This window comes from Delphinapterus leucas, chromosome 18 (genome assembly GCF_059928025.1).
Source record: "Delphinapterus leucas isolate spDelLeu-1000000601 "Yukka" chromosome 18, BTC_Dleu_Yukka2, whole genome shotgun sequence".
In the NCBI taxonomy this organism is placed as follows: Eukaryota; Metazoa; Chordata; class Mammalia; order Artiodactyla; family Monodontidae; genus Delphinapterus; species Delphinapterus leucas.
The window spans coordinates 58,646,207-58,659,554 of record NC_143146.1 but is presented as its reverse complement, the minus strand read 5'-3'; the positions used below and the strand labels follow the sequence as shown (position 1 = coordinate 58,659,554).

General features: G+C 34.8%; 1 protein-coding gene and 1 non-coding gene across 2 annotated transcripts in view; one reads left to right on the top strand and one right to left on the bottom strand.

Moving 5' to 3' along the window:
• Positions 1-696: 696 nt before the first annotated feature.
• Positions 697-13,348, bottom strand: part of LRRC63 (leucine rich repeat containing 63) — a 42,295-nt gene continuing 29,643 nt past the window's right edge. The window contains exons 8-9 of the mRNA XM_022574425.3: positions 11,968-12,207; positions 697-1,538 (exon numbers count right to left, since the gene is read on the bottom strand). Coding sequence (XP_022430133.2) covers positions 1,295-1,538; positions 11,968-12,207 — 484 coding nt within the window. The 3' untranslated portion in view covers positions 697-1,294. The remainder of the gene's footprint in view (positions 1,539-11,967; positions 12,208-13,348) is intronic.
• On the top strand, positions 11,261-11,332 carry TRNAG-CCC (transfer RNA glycine (anticodon CCC)). Its single transcript has one exon. It is a non-coding gene; the product is annotated as a tRNA-Gly (tRNA).

Genomic DNA, 13,348 nt, shown 5'->3' with positions numbered 1-13,348 from the left:
AAATAAAAAATAAATATACTTTTCCTCCAAGAAATATTTCATGGACAAGTGTAAGCATTAATAGGCTATATGCCACTAGGATTTAGCGAATTAGGATTTATTTTTTTAAATCTTGTTTCACAATTATGGGTGTATTACATTTTTAATGAATTTATTATCATGCTGTAAATATCCCCTTCTGTATTACATGTGTGATATGGTAGTTACTTCTCCTACATTAATAATTTTATTCTTTTGCTGGACAATACCTTGTATACTTCTCAGGCAAGGTTTTCCTATTTCTGCTTAAAATTGAATTAATTCTCAAGGAGAAGAATACAGGCATCCCAATTTATTGAATTCATTAGTCAGAAAAATTATTTTGCCTGGCCTATTTTTTTTATTTAAATGATATTACTACATGATACGCACAAACTGACATAAAATGTATTTTCTGACATTCTCTAATGATACGATAGTTGTATAAATTTAAGTCGTTTCATTTCATCAGGTTTCATTAGCAATGACATTTTAGATTTAAGTTACCTGCACATAAAAGATACGCCGTATATGAAACAATTCTATGCCTTTCTAAAATTGTTTGTTATCTCAAAATGCTCTTTTACCTTCTTCTTACTAAATACTAATTCTTAAAGCCTCAAGTTCTACTGTATCCATATGTTGCTTTGCAATGTAATTTTGTACATTTTACTTTATTTTCTTTCCAGGCTGTCACTGAAAGCCTGCTGAATGCTGGCACTAGCCTGTGGAATCAGGCTTTATGAGATGGCAGTCAGGATAACTGAAAAATTGTCCCGGTTTTCTTAGAGCCTGGGTAATGAATTCAAACAACTAAATATAGTCCTGGAATTAATCTTTTATTCCCCAAAGCAGTCCACATTTGAGATGGTTGGCACTGGACAAATTTCCACAGAAATGCACAAATATTGAGAACTTGGGTACATGACTTTGAATCCATATGAGGCCCAAACCTCACTGATGACTTTGATTACTATCTTATCCCTGAGAATGGTTGCATAAAAAGGCCAACTGTAAGATAAACACTTTTTGCAAAGGATTCTAACATTTTTCTTTTTATAGTAAACATGCTCTGAAAGAAATTTTCTAGATCTTCTTTGAAATCCCTGAAGACCTTTTTACTAATCATTCTTAAGGAAATATTCTGCAAAGATTCCCTAACAATCACAGACTTTCATTAGGAGCTAGGATTACAAAGAGGATTCACATGAGAAGACACTTATCTTCCACACAGAACCTGTGCTCTCAAAGACATGAATGATTATATACGTAAACTTTAATGGCTTTTAAAGTGGGACTCATAAATCACTGTATGATTCATCAACTCGGGATTTAGAGATATTCTTTTACCAGGAACATTATCGAAAACAAAATTGCTTTCCTTTACTTTTCTGTAGCAGGAAGAGGAACAGACATAAAATATAACAGGAAACTGTGTTACTCCAAAAATATTGCAGGATCGGATGATGCGAAAACCTTCACCGAACATTGGACCATGACACCATTCACATCGGGATGTGCTGCAATGAAGGAAACATCAGATCTACTAAAGGAAAGACATTTTGCTTGATGCTATGTAAGACTCAAAGTAGTATAAAATAGGGCCTTTCTCATTATCGATCTTACCATCTCCTTGAGGAGCTAAGACATATGCAAGTGAAAAACTAAATGCTAAAAAATAAATATATGTGTATAAAATAATCCTAGTTCTCTAAAACAAAAAAAGTATAGATTCATAGTAAGAAAACACCCTAAGGATAAACCCCAAATGGAAGACAGTAATTATCCTTGGACCTATTCTCCTATGTGATCACAGGGAATTTTAAATTTCTTCATAATGTTTTTCTGTATTTCCCAAATTTTCTATAATAAATACATATTATTTTTATAACTCAAAATAAATATATCATTTTAAAAATAAAGGGACTGTTGTAACCTAGTGTAGGATTAGTGTCCATGTATATTTTTAAATGCTCACAAATCAGTTAAAAAAAGACATCAGCCCATTAGTATGTTAAGAGTAGCACATGAATGGACTATTCACAGAAGATGAAACTTGAACATCCAGAGAACATTGAAAAGTAAAGCTTCTCAATTTCATTAGTAATCAGGGAATACAAAACAAAATAACAAAAGAATACCATTTCATAAATCATCAGATGGGCAAAATGTAAAAGTCTGATAGTGCAAAGTTTGGTGAGGATACATATAAATTGGTGGAGTATGAATTGGTGTAATCACTTTGGAGCAACTTGGCAGTTTCTACTTAGGTTGAAGATGCACATACTCAGAAAGAGTAGAGTGATGGTTGCCAGGGGCTGGGGGAAGAGGGAAATGGAGACATGTAGGTCAAAGGGTACAGACTTTCAGTTATAAGATGAATACATTCTAAGGATCTAATGTACAACATGGTGACTATAGTTAATGTGGTATTATATACTTGAAATTTGCTAAAAGTAAACCTTGAATGTTCTCACCTCATAAAGCAAGAGTTAACTATATGAGGCAACGGATGTGTTAATTAACATTATCTTTGTAATCATTTCCTGATGTGTATGTATATCAAATAATCCTATTGTACAATTTAAATATATACAATATTGTAAAAGAAAAAAAAAAAAAAAGACAAAAAACAAGCCTCCTCTGGCCAGGAATTGTTAGAGAGGAAAAATATCTTTTCCTCTATACATCTTAGGTTCATTGGCTGGGGCCCTGGAAATTAAATTTGTCAGTTTAAACTTGTCAAACAGATTAGCAAGAGAAAAAAACGGTTTAATTATGTACACATACATGGGACTTTCTCAAAGAAATGAGACTCAAAGAAGCAGCCAAATGATTGAGGCTTATATACCATCTTAGGCTAAACAAAGGAAAAGGGGATTTGGGCTTCTGGGCTGAGAAGCCCAGTTATGGGAAGGCAAAGGGTGGAAATATATGGTAAATAAGGGTTGTCTTGTTATACAGCTAAGAGTCTTTCAGGTGATAAGAGTTGTCTCCTGAAGTAGTTCTCTTCCTGGTGTGAAAACATTTTACAAATGGAAATTTCCAAAAGGGGAAATTTATGTTCTATTTTAAGGTAGTTACTGGGAGGTAAAGAGCTTTTCCTGCATCTGCTAGATCTCAGTTGCCTTAAGCTCAAAATAATACCTATGTCAAAGAAGCATATTTTGGGGTGGCATAATTCTGGTAGCCTTAAGAAAGTGGAACAATTCAGAAGGTCCAATATTTGCTATAGTCCCAGAAAGAGCACAGAAAAATAGAAGATAGAATTTTCGAAGTAATAGTGTAAGAAAATTTCTCAGAATTAAAATACATGAGTTTCCAGATTGAAAGGATACATCAAGTACTGAACACACTGAGTTAAAAAAAAAAACACTCACAACGGCACATCATCTTGAAAATTTTAAACAACTAGCAAAAAAAAGAGAAGATTCAAAAAGCTTCCCCTTCCAAAAAAAAAGGTATAGGTTATATATAAAGGATAAGGAATAAGAAAGCTGTAGATATCAAATAAAAAATAGAAAAGTTCATGATGAAGCAATGTCTCCAAAATTCTGAAGAAAATGATTGAACCCAGAGTTTTATACCCAGCCAAATTATCAATCAAGTCTGAGTGCAGAATAAAGACATATTCAAATATATATGGTGTTAAATTTTTATTTCCATGCATTCTTTTGCAGGGAGACACTGGAGGGCTGGCTTCACCAAAATGTGGAGGTAAACAAAGAACAAGGTATCCGATGTGACTATAGTAAAGGAAATTCCAAGATAATAGTGAAGGGAAGTCTTGGAATAACAGTTGTGCACCAGATCTAGACAGCAACATTTCTAGATTAGGGCAGAAAGACACAGGGCTCCAGGATGTATTAAAAAAAATTAATAGGACTGATAGCCATATCTGATACATTCATACTGATAAAGATTTAAATAATTCTATTAGAATTTTCATGGCAGAATTAATGATAAACACATAAAGCAAAGTAAATGAATAAAAGTCAATTACTCTTTCTAGGAAAAACAAAAAGTTGTACAGTAAAAGAAGTATATTCATAGTACACTGTGTAGCCTAACTATGCATTACTTAGATTTTATAATAATTTAAATAATAATTATTGATTTAACTTAAAATCATTATTTTACTTGAGAAGTATTAATCATTTATTATGTCACCAGAACTATCCTAGGTACTGGAGATAACATTAATGAACAAAACTGTCATGTATTCTTCTCTTCATGGAGTTTACATACTAGAGGACCAGCCTGATATTAAATAAAATAATTAGGTAAGATATAAAATGAGGTGATGGTAAGTGCTACAGAGAAAAATTAAAGCAATGAAGGGGGAGGAATAAGGAGTGCCAGTAATGCGAGGCATAGGCTGCTTGAACTTTTAAACATTCTGTAAATAACTATATTGTGAGGTTGGAGGAAGAAGACAGGTATATATGAGGGCTGATAAAAGTCCTAATACCTATCTTGCTTAGTAGGAAATTTAGAGATAATAGCTAAAATTGAAAACACAAGAAGAATGACTCAAGGATGCTATTTAAAAACATAGAGGCAGCTCCAAAATAAATCCTCATATATATGGTCAAATGACTCTCAGTAAGGGTGCCAAGACAATTCAGTGGGGAAAGGACAGTCTTTTCAACAAATGGTCTTGGGAAAACTGAATATCCACACATAAAAAAAATGAAGTTGGACCCTTACTCACACCATATCCAAAAATTTACTCAAACTGGATCAAAAACCTAACTGTAAGAGCTAAAACTATGAAACTCTTAGAAAAAAATATAGGGGAGGGACTTCCAGGTGGGGCAGTGGTTAAGAATCTAACTGCCAATGCAGGGGACACGGGTTTGAGCCCTGGTCCGGGAGGCTCCCACATGCCACGGAGCAGCTAAGCCTGTGCGCCACAACTACTGAGCCTGCGCTCTAGAGCCCGCCAGCCACAACTACTGAAGCCTGCGTGCCTAGAGCCCGTGCTCTGCAACAAGAGAAGCCACTGCAATGAGAAACCCACGCACCGCAACAAAGAGTAGCCCCCGCTCGCCGCAACTAGAGAAAGCCTGCGCACAGCAACAAAGAACCAAAGCAGCCAAAAATAAATTAATTAATTAAAAAATATATATATATATGGGGAAAAGCTTCATGACATTAGATTTGGTAATAACTTCTTGTAAATGACACCAAAAGCACAGGAAACAAAAGAAAAAATAGATTAAGTTGTACTTCAGCAAAATTAAAAACTTTTGTTCATTAAAGGACATCATCAACAGTGGGAAAAGGCAACTGACTGAATGGGGGAAAATATTTGTAAATTGTATTTTAAAGGGGGTTAATATCCAAAATATATAAGCAACTACAACTTGACAAGAGAAAACACAAACAATCCAATTTAAAAATAGGCAAAGGACCTGAATAGACATTTCTTCAAAGAAGATACACAGATGGCCAAAAAGCACATGAAAGGATACTCAGCATCACTGATAATTAGAGAAATGCAGTGAGAACCACGGTGAGATCCCACCTCACACCCATTAGGATGGCCAATATAAAAAACAAAAACAGAAGCAAAACAGAACATAAGTGTTGGAGAGGATGTGAAGAAATTGGAACACTGTGCACTGCTGGTGGGAATGTAGAATGGTGCAGCCTCTATAAAAAGCAGTGTTGCTGTTCCTCAGAAAATTAAAAATTCAATTACAGTAATTTCACTTCTGGAAATAGAAAAATGGAAAGCACGTGTTTGTACAACCGTGTTCATAGCAGTATTCACAATAGCCAAAAGGTGGCAGCAATGCAAATGTCCTTCAACAGATGAATGGATAAACAAAACGTGGTGTATCCATACAATGGAATATTATTCAACTTTTAAAAGGAAGGAAATTCTGACACATGCTACAGCATGGATGAACCTTGAGGACATCATGTTAAGTGAAATAAGCTCATCACAAAAAAACACTAATATCGCATGATTCCACTTATATGGGGTGTTTCTGGAGTCGTCAAACTCATAGAGACAGAAAGTAGAAGGCTGTTTTCCATGGGCTAGGGGGAGGGAGAAGTGGGGAGTTGTTCTTTTATGGGTATAAAGACCAATTCCAGTTTTGCAAGTTGAAAAGACTTCTGGAGATTGGATGCACAGAAATAAAAATGTGCTGATTGCTAAACAGTACTCTTTAAAATGACCAAGATGCTAAATTCTGTGTTATGTGTATTTTACCACAATTGAAAATAAAATTAAAAAAAATATGAGAGCGAACACCCAGAGGAGAATTGCAAAAAGAGTTTGGCAATAGGTGACTCTGGAGGTAAAGAGTGAAGGGGGATAGAGATGCAGGCAGGGGTGATTTTCATGGAAAGACCTGTAGTAAACATTTGATCTTTTAAACTAAATACTTGTGTTGATAAAAGATAAAATTATTTTAAAGAGAAGAAAATTTGGTTGAGCAGGTCACCTAAACTCTTGAGGAATGTCATCTTCAGAATAAGGGAGTTTAGTGGCCTGAGTTGTTATTTCCTTATTTCCTCTAACTAAATAGTTCTATTACTGTCCCCAGGTAAGTGATATATACTTGAGAAAATACGCTGGTACTAATAAAATCACATGGAAAATTAAATTGTAATATTTAATATAATTTTATCAAAAAATTCAAAGACTTTTGCACAATAATGAAAAATGGAAGGCTACAAAGATGTTAAAAAAAAACATACTGAGCTATCTCTAGTAAAGATGACTTCCAAGTATTAAGTATGATCAAGGCTTTATAGTTTAGTGAAACTGAAAAATACTTTTGAAACTTTAGTCTATATCTCTAAGTAAACATTTCTATCATTCTCGTGCGCAAGGAAGTTAAGGTAAAATCCCATGGAATGTGAGTCTTCTGACCCAGCTCTCAACAAAGGCAGATTCTCTGTCTGATTGAGGTGATAGAATGCAGGTAGAGACACAGGGAGGCAAAATGCAAAGAGAAGTTGTAGGGGTCAAAAAAGAAGCTCACAGCTGCTAATGGGTAGGGCCCAAATCACTGGGGTAGCGGCAGAAGCTGGGCTTGGAGCAGCCTAGGAGCAGACGTTGTACAGAGCCCAGAGCTGAGCCACCATCCAGACTCAGCAAACATAGTATTTGGGACGGAGGTTGGAAATTAAGGATCAAAGCCAAGAGTAGACGTTAGAGGATGAGGGTGGGGTTGGGTGACAAATGCCTCCTTCGTTGTTTCTTTATTAATATGACAGTTGTCCTTGATGAGATTGAACCCCTCATCGTTTTTACTCCTCCCTCTTTTACTTGCCTCACATACTCAGGCAGCCATTGAGTTCATTTTACCTTCATAATTTGTCTTGTGTCATTTCCTACCCATTTACTCCTATGCCTATTACTTTGGTTTAATCTCCCCTTACCAGTTACAAGAGCGCTTTAAGTGAGCTCCACCCAGCCTTCCGCTACTCTAGCCCATCTTCGACACTACTGCCAGGTCTTGCTATCACCTGCAATGGCTCCCATGGCCTAAAGAAGAGACCCCATCAGTGGTCTCCATAAGCTAGCTCTAACCTTCCTTTTTAAACTTACTTTTTGCTACTCTTCATAGATGTTTTGTTCTGGCTGGACATTCACTTTTCTCTGCCCACGTTCCTATTTTTACTCAGCTTCGGTTCATTTCCCCACTTGGTTCCCTCTCCCTGGAATGTCTCTTCAATACAACACATATTTCCAAATATATAAATTTTACCTGTTCTTCTAAGACTCTTTCCAAACACCGTTTCATTCCTAAATCTTTTCCCTATTTTCCCAGCTGTAGTTGTAATCTTTCCTTCCCTAGCCCCTTTTATTTGTAATTCATTTGTCACTTTTTATTTACATGAAAACCCATCCTTGTAAAATTTCCAAAAAAATATAGATACATACAGGAAAAAAAGCACAGAATTTCCCCTTTATTCCTCCTTTAAATCATTCTAACTCCCCTTTGCAGAATAACTAAAGCTCATATTGGTGGTGTTCCCTCTAGCTCCCAGACACATGACTCTTCTCTACATAAATGGAATCTCTCTTGTGTATGTGTTCTCTCTGTATGTGTCTGTACATACAGCTTGCTTTTCTGATTTAACAAGATGCTCTGGACAGCTTTCTGTGTCAATACATTTTGTTTTACTTCATTCTTATTAACAGCACCATAATGTTCCAAAATACGAATACACCATTTTATCTTACCACTTTTTTATTGATGCACACTTAGTCTGCAGTTATCATCCCTCTGCCTAACTGTGTGTTCACATATACCTGTTTCTATAAGACATATTACTAAAATTTAAATTTCTGTTTTAAGGAATATGTAAGATACTGTCAAATTAACCTTCCACAAAACTTCCACCAACCTGACAGTGCCACCAATGGTGTGTGATAATCTTGTTTCTGGGCATGCAAGGGCAACACTTAATATCAATCTTTTTAATTTTGATAAAACAGGTAAAAAGCCCTATTGTTGCTATTTTACATTGCAGTTCCTTGGTTACTAGAGAGATGTAACATTCTTTATGTTTATCATCTATCTATGTATTGTCTTCCATGAATTGCATATTCCTATCATTTAACCACTTTCGTATGGGTTATATCTTTTCTTATTGATTTGTGGGAGATATATGTTTAAACAGTTATAAGCATTGCAATATCTTCTTTCAGTTAATAGCTTGCTTCTTAATATTATTGATGGTTATAATATTATGTAGAAACATCTTTTGTCAAATTTATGAAACTTTGCTTTACTGTTTATATTTTTGAGGTTTGTTTAAGGTATCTTTCTCTACCTTGAAGTCATACAGATAGTCTCCTATACTTGCTTGTTAAGGCTTTAAAATTTTGCTTTTCATATTTAAGTCATTAATCCAACTGGAAATGATTTTGTAAATGATGGTAACATATACATAGCAGAAACATAATTATATACTTCTTACTTATAGATTATCAGATGTTTCAGTGTCATTTATTGAAAAGTCTCTCCTTTCCCTACTGATCCACAGTGCTATTTTTGTCCAACGTCAAGTTTCACATGTACATGAGAACATAACTGAGCTATGTATTCTTCATTGGTTAGATTGTCTTTCCTTGCATGTAATATCAACTGTATTTCTCTAATTTTATAAGTCTTTATATCTGATAGGCAAGTGCCTAATGTTAGGCTCCTTTTTCAGGCTTGCTTTGGCTATTTTGGAGTCTCTGCTTTTCCATACACATTTTATAATCAGCTTATCAAGTTTCTCAGAAAATTCTGTTCAGATTTTGACCAGAATTGCATTGAATCTATAGCTCTATTTGGGGAGAACTGATATATATATCTATATCTCTCTATATATATCTCTATCTATATATCTCTATATATCTATATGTGTATATATATATATATATTTTTTTTTTTTTTTTTTTTTTTTTTTTGCTGTACGCGGGCCTCTGGCTGTTGTGGCCTCTCCCGTTGCGGAGCACAGGGTCCGGATGCGCAGACTCATTGGCCATGGCTCACGGGCCCAGCCGCTCCGCGGCATGTGGAATCTTCCCGGACCGGGGCATGAACCTGTGTCCCCTGCATCGGCAGGCGGGCTCTCAACCACTGCGCCACCAGGGAAGCCCAGAACTGATATATTTTTGGTATTAAATCTTATTATACCTGAGTGTGTGTATCCCTCCCATTTAATTCAGCCTTCTTTACCTTTTTGTAAAGTTGCAATCTTTTTCTCCATAAATATCTTGGACATACTTCACTTGATGTATTCCTAGGTACATTATGTTTTTTATTGCTATCATAAAAGGTATCTTTTTAAAAATCACATTTCTAACTGTTTGATGTCTGATTTTAGTTACGTCTTCTTTTTAACACCACACCATAGACTTTGTTGTTACTATTACTTTATAGGTCGTAGAGATCATATTTGTTTAATTTCTTTTCCCTCCATCCCTTCTTACATCTCAGAACATACTTCTGGAGTTATCTTCCTTCTTTCTGATGCACATTTGTTGCAAGTTTCATTTCACTAAAGTGAAAATCTGTGGGGAATAAATTCTCTGTTTTATTATATGAAAATCCATTTTTCTCCCTTGTTCTTGAAAGTTAGTTTTGCTGGGCTAAATAACATTTCTTCAGTTATTGTTCCATTGTTGCTAGCAGTTTATTTGTTGTTCTTTGTAAGTGACTTTTTTTCCAGCTGATTTCTAAGTCTTTGTCTTTGGTGTTCTTCACTTTCACCACAAGGTGTTTTACTTGGCTTGTGTAGAGTGTTCAATCTCTGTGAATTCACTCCTTTCATCACTTCTGAGAATTTACAGTCACTACCTCATTGAACAATGACTCCCAACATTCTCTGGGACTCTAAGGATATGTTAAGTTTTCTCCTTTTACTGTCCGTGTCTCTTTGCCTCCTGTCCACATACACACAATAATTTCTCCAGATTTCTCTTCATATGTGGATAATTGTCTGTTAAACCCATGCACCAATTTCAACTATTACACTTTTAGTCTCTAGAATTTAATTGTGTTTAAAATTTCTTTCTCTTATTTGCCTGGTCATATTTGATGGTCTTTTATTCCTTAACCATTTAAAAAATTATATCTTACTTCTTTAAACTCTTAAAGAAGGTAATTCATATTCTGTCAACAATTCTAGTATCTTGGATCCTTGGAGATTCATATCTGTTGATTGTGCTAATTTTTACTCTTGGTGGTTTATTTCCTCATGTATTTGAAAGTTTTAATTTTGAGATAATATTCATTTGAAATTACTTTTCTGGAATCTTTAATGTCTAAATTGAGGATGTTTCTCTCAAAAACATTTGTTCTACTGAAAGAGAAGTATTCACTGCTCTGGGGCCACCAGCCCCTTTGGCGGTACAGATTTCACTCAGGAATACCATTTTCAGCTTCCCTACTTTGTGGTGAATTCAAATCTCTTGGTCCCATATATGTTTACAGTCACTAGTTAGGTTTTAATTCTTTTTAAATGTTTTTGTCCTCGGTGATTTTCTTACTTTCTCATGCGCATTCAAACTCATAAACGTTGACATAGTGCATTAAAATTGAAAACTTTGGCACCTGGTTCCTTTTTTTATTGATAGATTTTTAATTACTTTTTCAGTTTCTCCAATGGTTACTAGTCTGTTCAGATTTTCTTTTATTCAATCAATATTGTTGACTAATATACTCCTGGAAAACCATTTTACTTAGACATACAACAAATATTTGTTATATCAGGGAATTCCCTGGTGGTCCAGTGGTTAGGACTCAGCACTCCCACTGCTGTGGCCTGGGTTCAATTCCTAGTCAGGGAACTAAGATCCCGCAAGCCATGCAGCACAGCCAAAAAAAAAAAGTTATATCAGCAATACAAGCACTGATCATCGGTAGTGCAGTAAAAAATAGTTTTACACCATCTGAAAGGAAATAAGAGGTGAGCCTGAGTGGACTCATAGTGTGTGGGCTTTGAGAATCCTAGTCCTGAGAGAGGCAATAATTCCCACACTGGCTTTCGACCCCTGAGGAAGAGAAGTTGCCCTGTGTGTGTCTGCTCTATTCCTCGTCTCTGTGAAGTTAGAGTAGAATAAAGCATTTCCCTTCATAGTGTGCCTGGCACTAAAGAATCGTTTTCTGGAAGAATCCCCTTCTTTGTCCTTAGGGGTTCATAGAAAAGACTTATACTACAACTGTATAGATATTGCCACTATACCCCAGCAATCTGTACCTCACATTGGATTTAAGTAATAACATGAGAAGGTGGGCTGAATTCAGACTACAGCATTATGCCTGAAGAGCCCAAAGGAGCAGTCTGAAAGATTGCATGGATGTTTTGGTGTGTGGTGGTGTGTGTGTGTGTGTGTATGGTAAAACTATCATCTGGCCCTGTAATAAAGAATATTTTAAACCCTAAAAGTGTGTCTTGGTAAAAAGAGCTTCAGAATTTGCTCACCATTTTAGTAACTTTTGAATTTCCACTGGGATCACATTATAATATTTATGTAGATTATTCTTTAAAAAGAACAAAGAAGTGAGTTGAGTAAGACGTTGTGGACTATTCATAGAATTCTCCTTCCAAAAACTAGGATGAGTGAAATTATTCTCAAATAGGATTTTTTTCAGGTTAAGCTTCAAAATTGCATGTGGAAAACTAGTCAGTTCATTTCCATCAGCGATCAGTGTTTCAAGTGATCTGCAAATAAAGGAAACCATATTTTAAAAGATAGAAGAAGAAATCTGTCCCAGTGTTCCCAAAAATTGGTATAAAACTTAGTAGTAATATGTGTTAAGTATTTCCTTAAAATCAAGAGAATTAACTAAAAAGCAACCAAACCAATATATTATCATGGAAATAAGTGCATTTGTGTAAATAGTAGAGTTAAAGCACATATTTTGGGTCTTTGCAACAAGTCATCGCTATGGAAAAAGAAATAATCACAAACAGAAGAATGAATGTTACACTACATAAAATATAATATAGTGTAGTACAGTGATACAAAGAAAGAATTTATTTTCATAGACAAATTAAACATTAACACGTACTTTTTTTCATTCAGGTAAAGGTCTCAACTATTGGTGGAAGGCAGCAGTGGGGAAACAGACCATCATACTGGGGGAAGCTTTTATCTTGCTTTTATAAAATATTAAAGAAAAATGTGTTTGTGAATTTTGGGGAAGGAAAGATAGTCTGCAATAGACTCAGAAAGTTCAGTGGAGTTCCAAAATTAACAAGGGAGAAAAAAAGAGAACAGATAGAATCCTGAAAAAAATCTCCCCCCCCCAAAAAAAAGAAATATGAAAAGGAGAAAGTGAATAAATAGTAAATACAAAGTAAAACAGAAGGTAAAAAATTATAACAAATATGAACAGGCTGCATTCTATTAAAGTACAAAGATTGTTACACAGGAAATTAAATAATTGGTATAAATATTAGAAAGCAGAAACAAAATGAACTCATTTTACTGAAGATAAGATAATCCTCCTAGAAAGCAAATAAAATCTAGTAAAACTCAATCAGAACCAAGATAATTTTTTACATAGTTTGATTTTAAAATGTAAAGAAGTAAATAGCTCTTCTCTATTCTGTTGTATTCTTTATTTCTCTATTCTCACTGGCGATAGTCAACTAGAAATGGAAATTACAGAAAATATTACATTCATAGTAGCAACACAATTGTATGTTTTTGGGGGGAGGAGGGGCTTAGAATGATATTAAATGATTTTAAAGATCATAATCTAAAGAGACTAGTTGAGACTATTATTGAAAAACAATCTCCATACTACTTATTAAAATTATTCTAAAGTCATAATCAAAATAGCATGGTACTGACCTA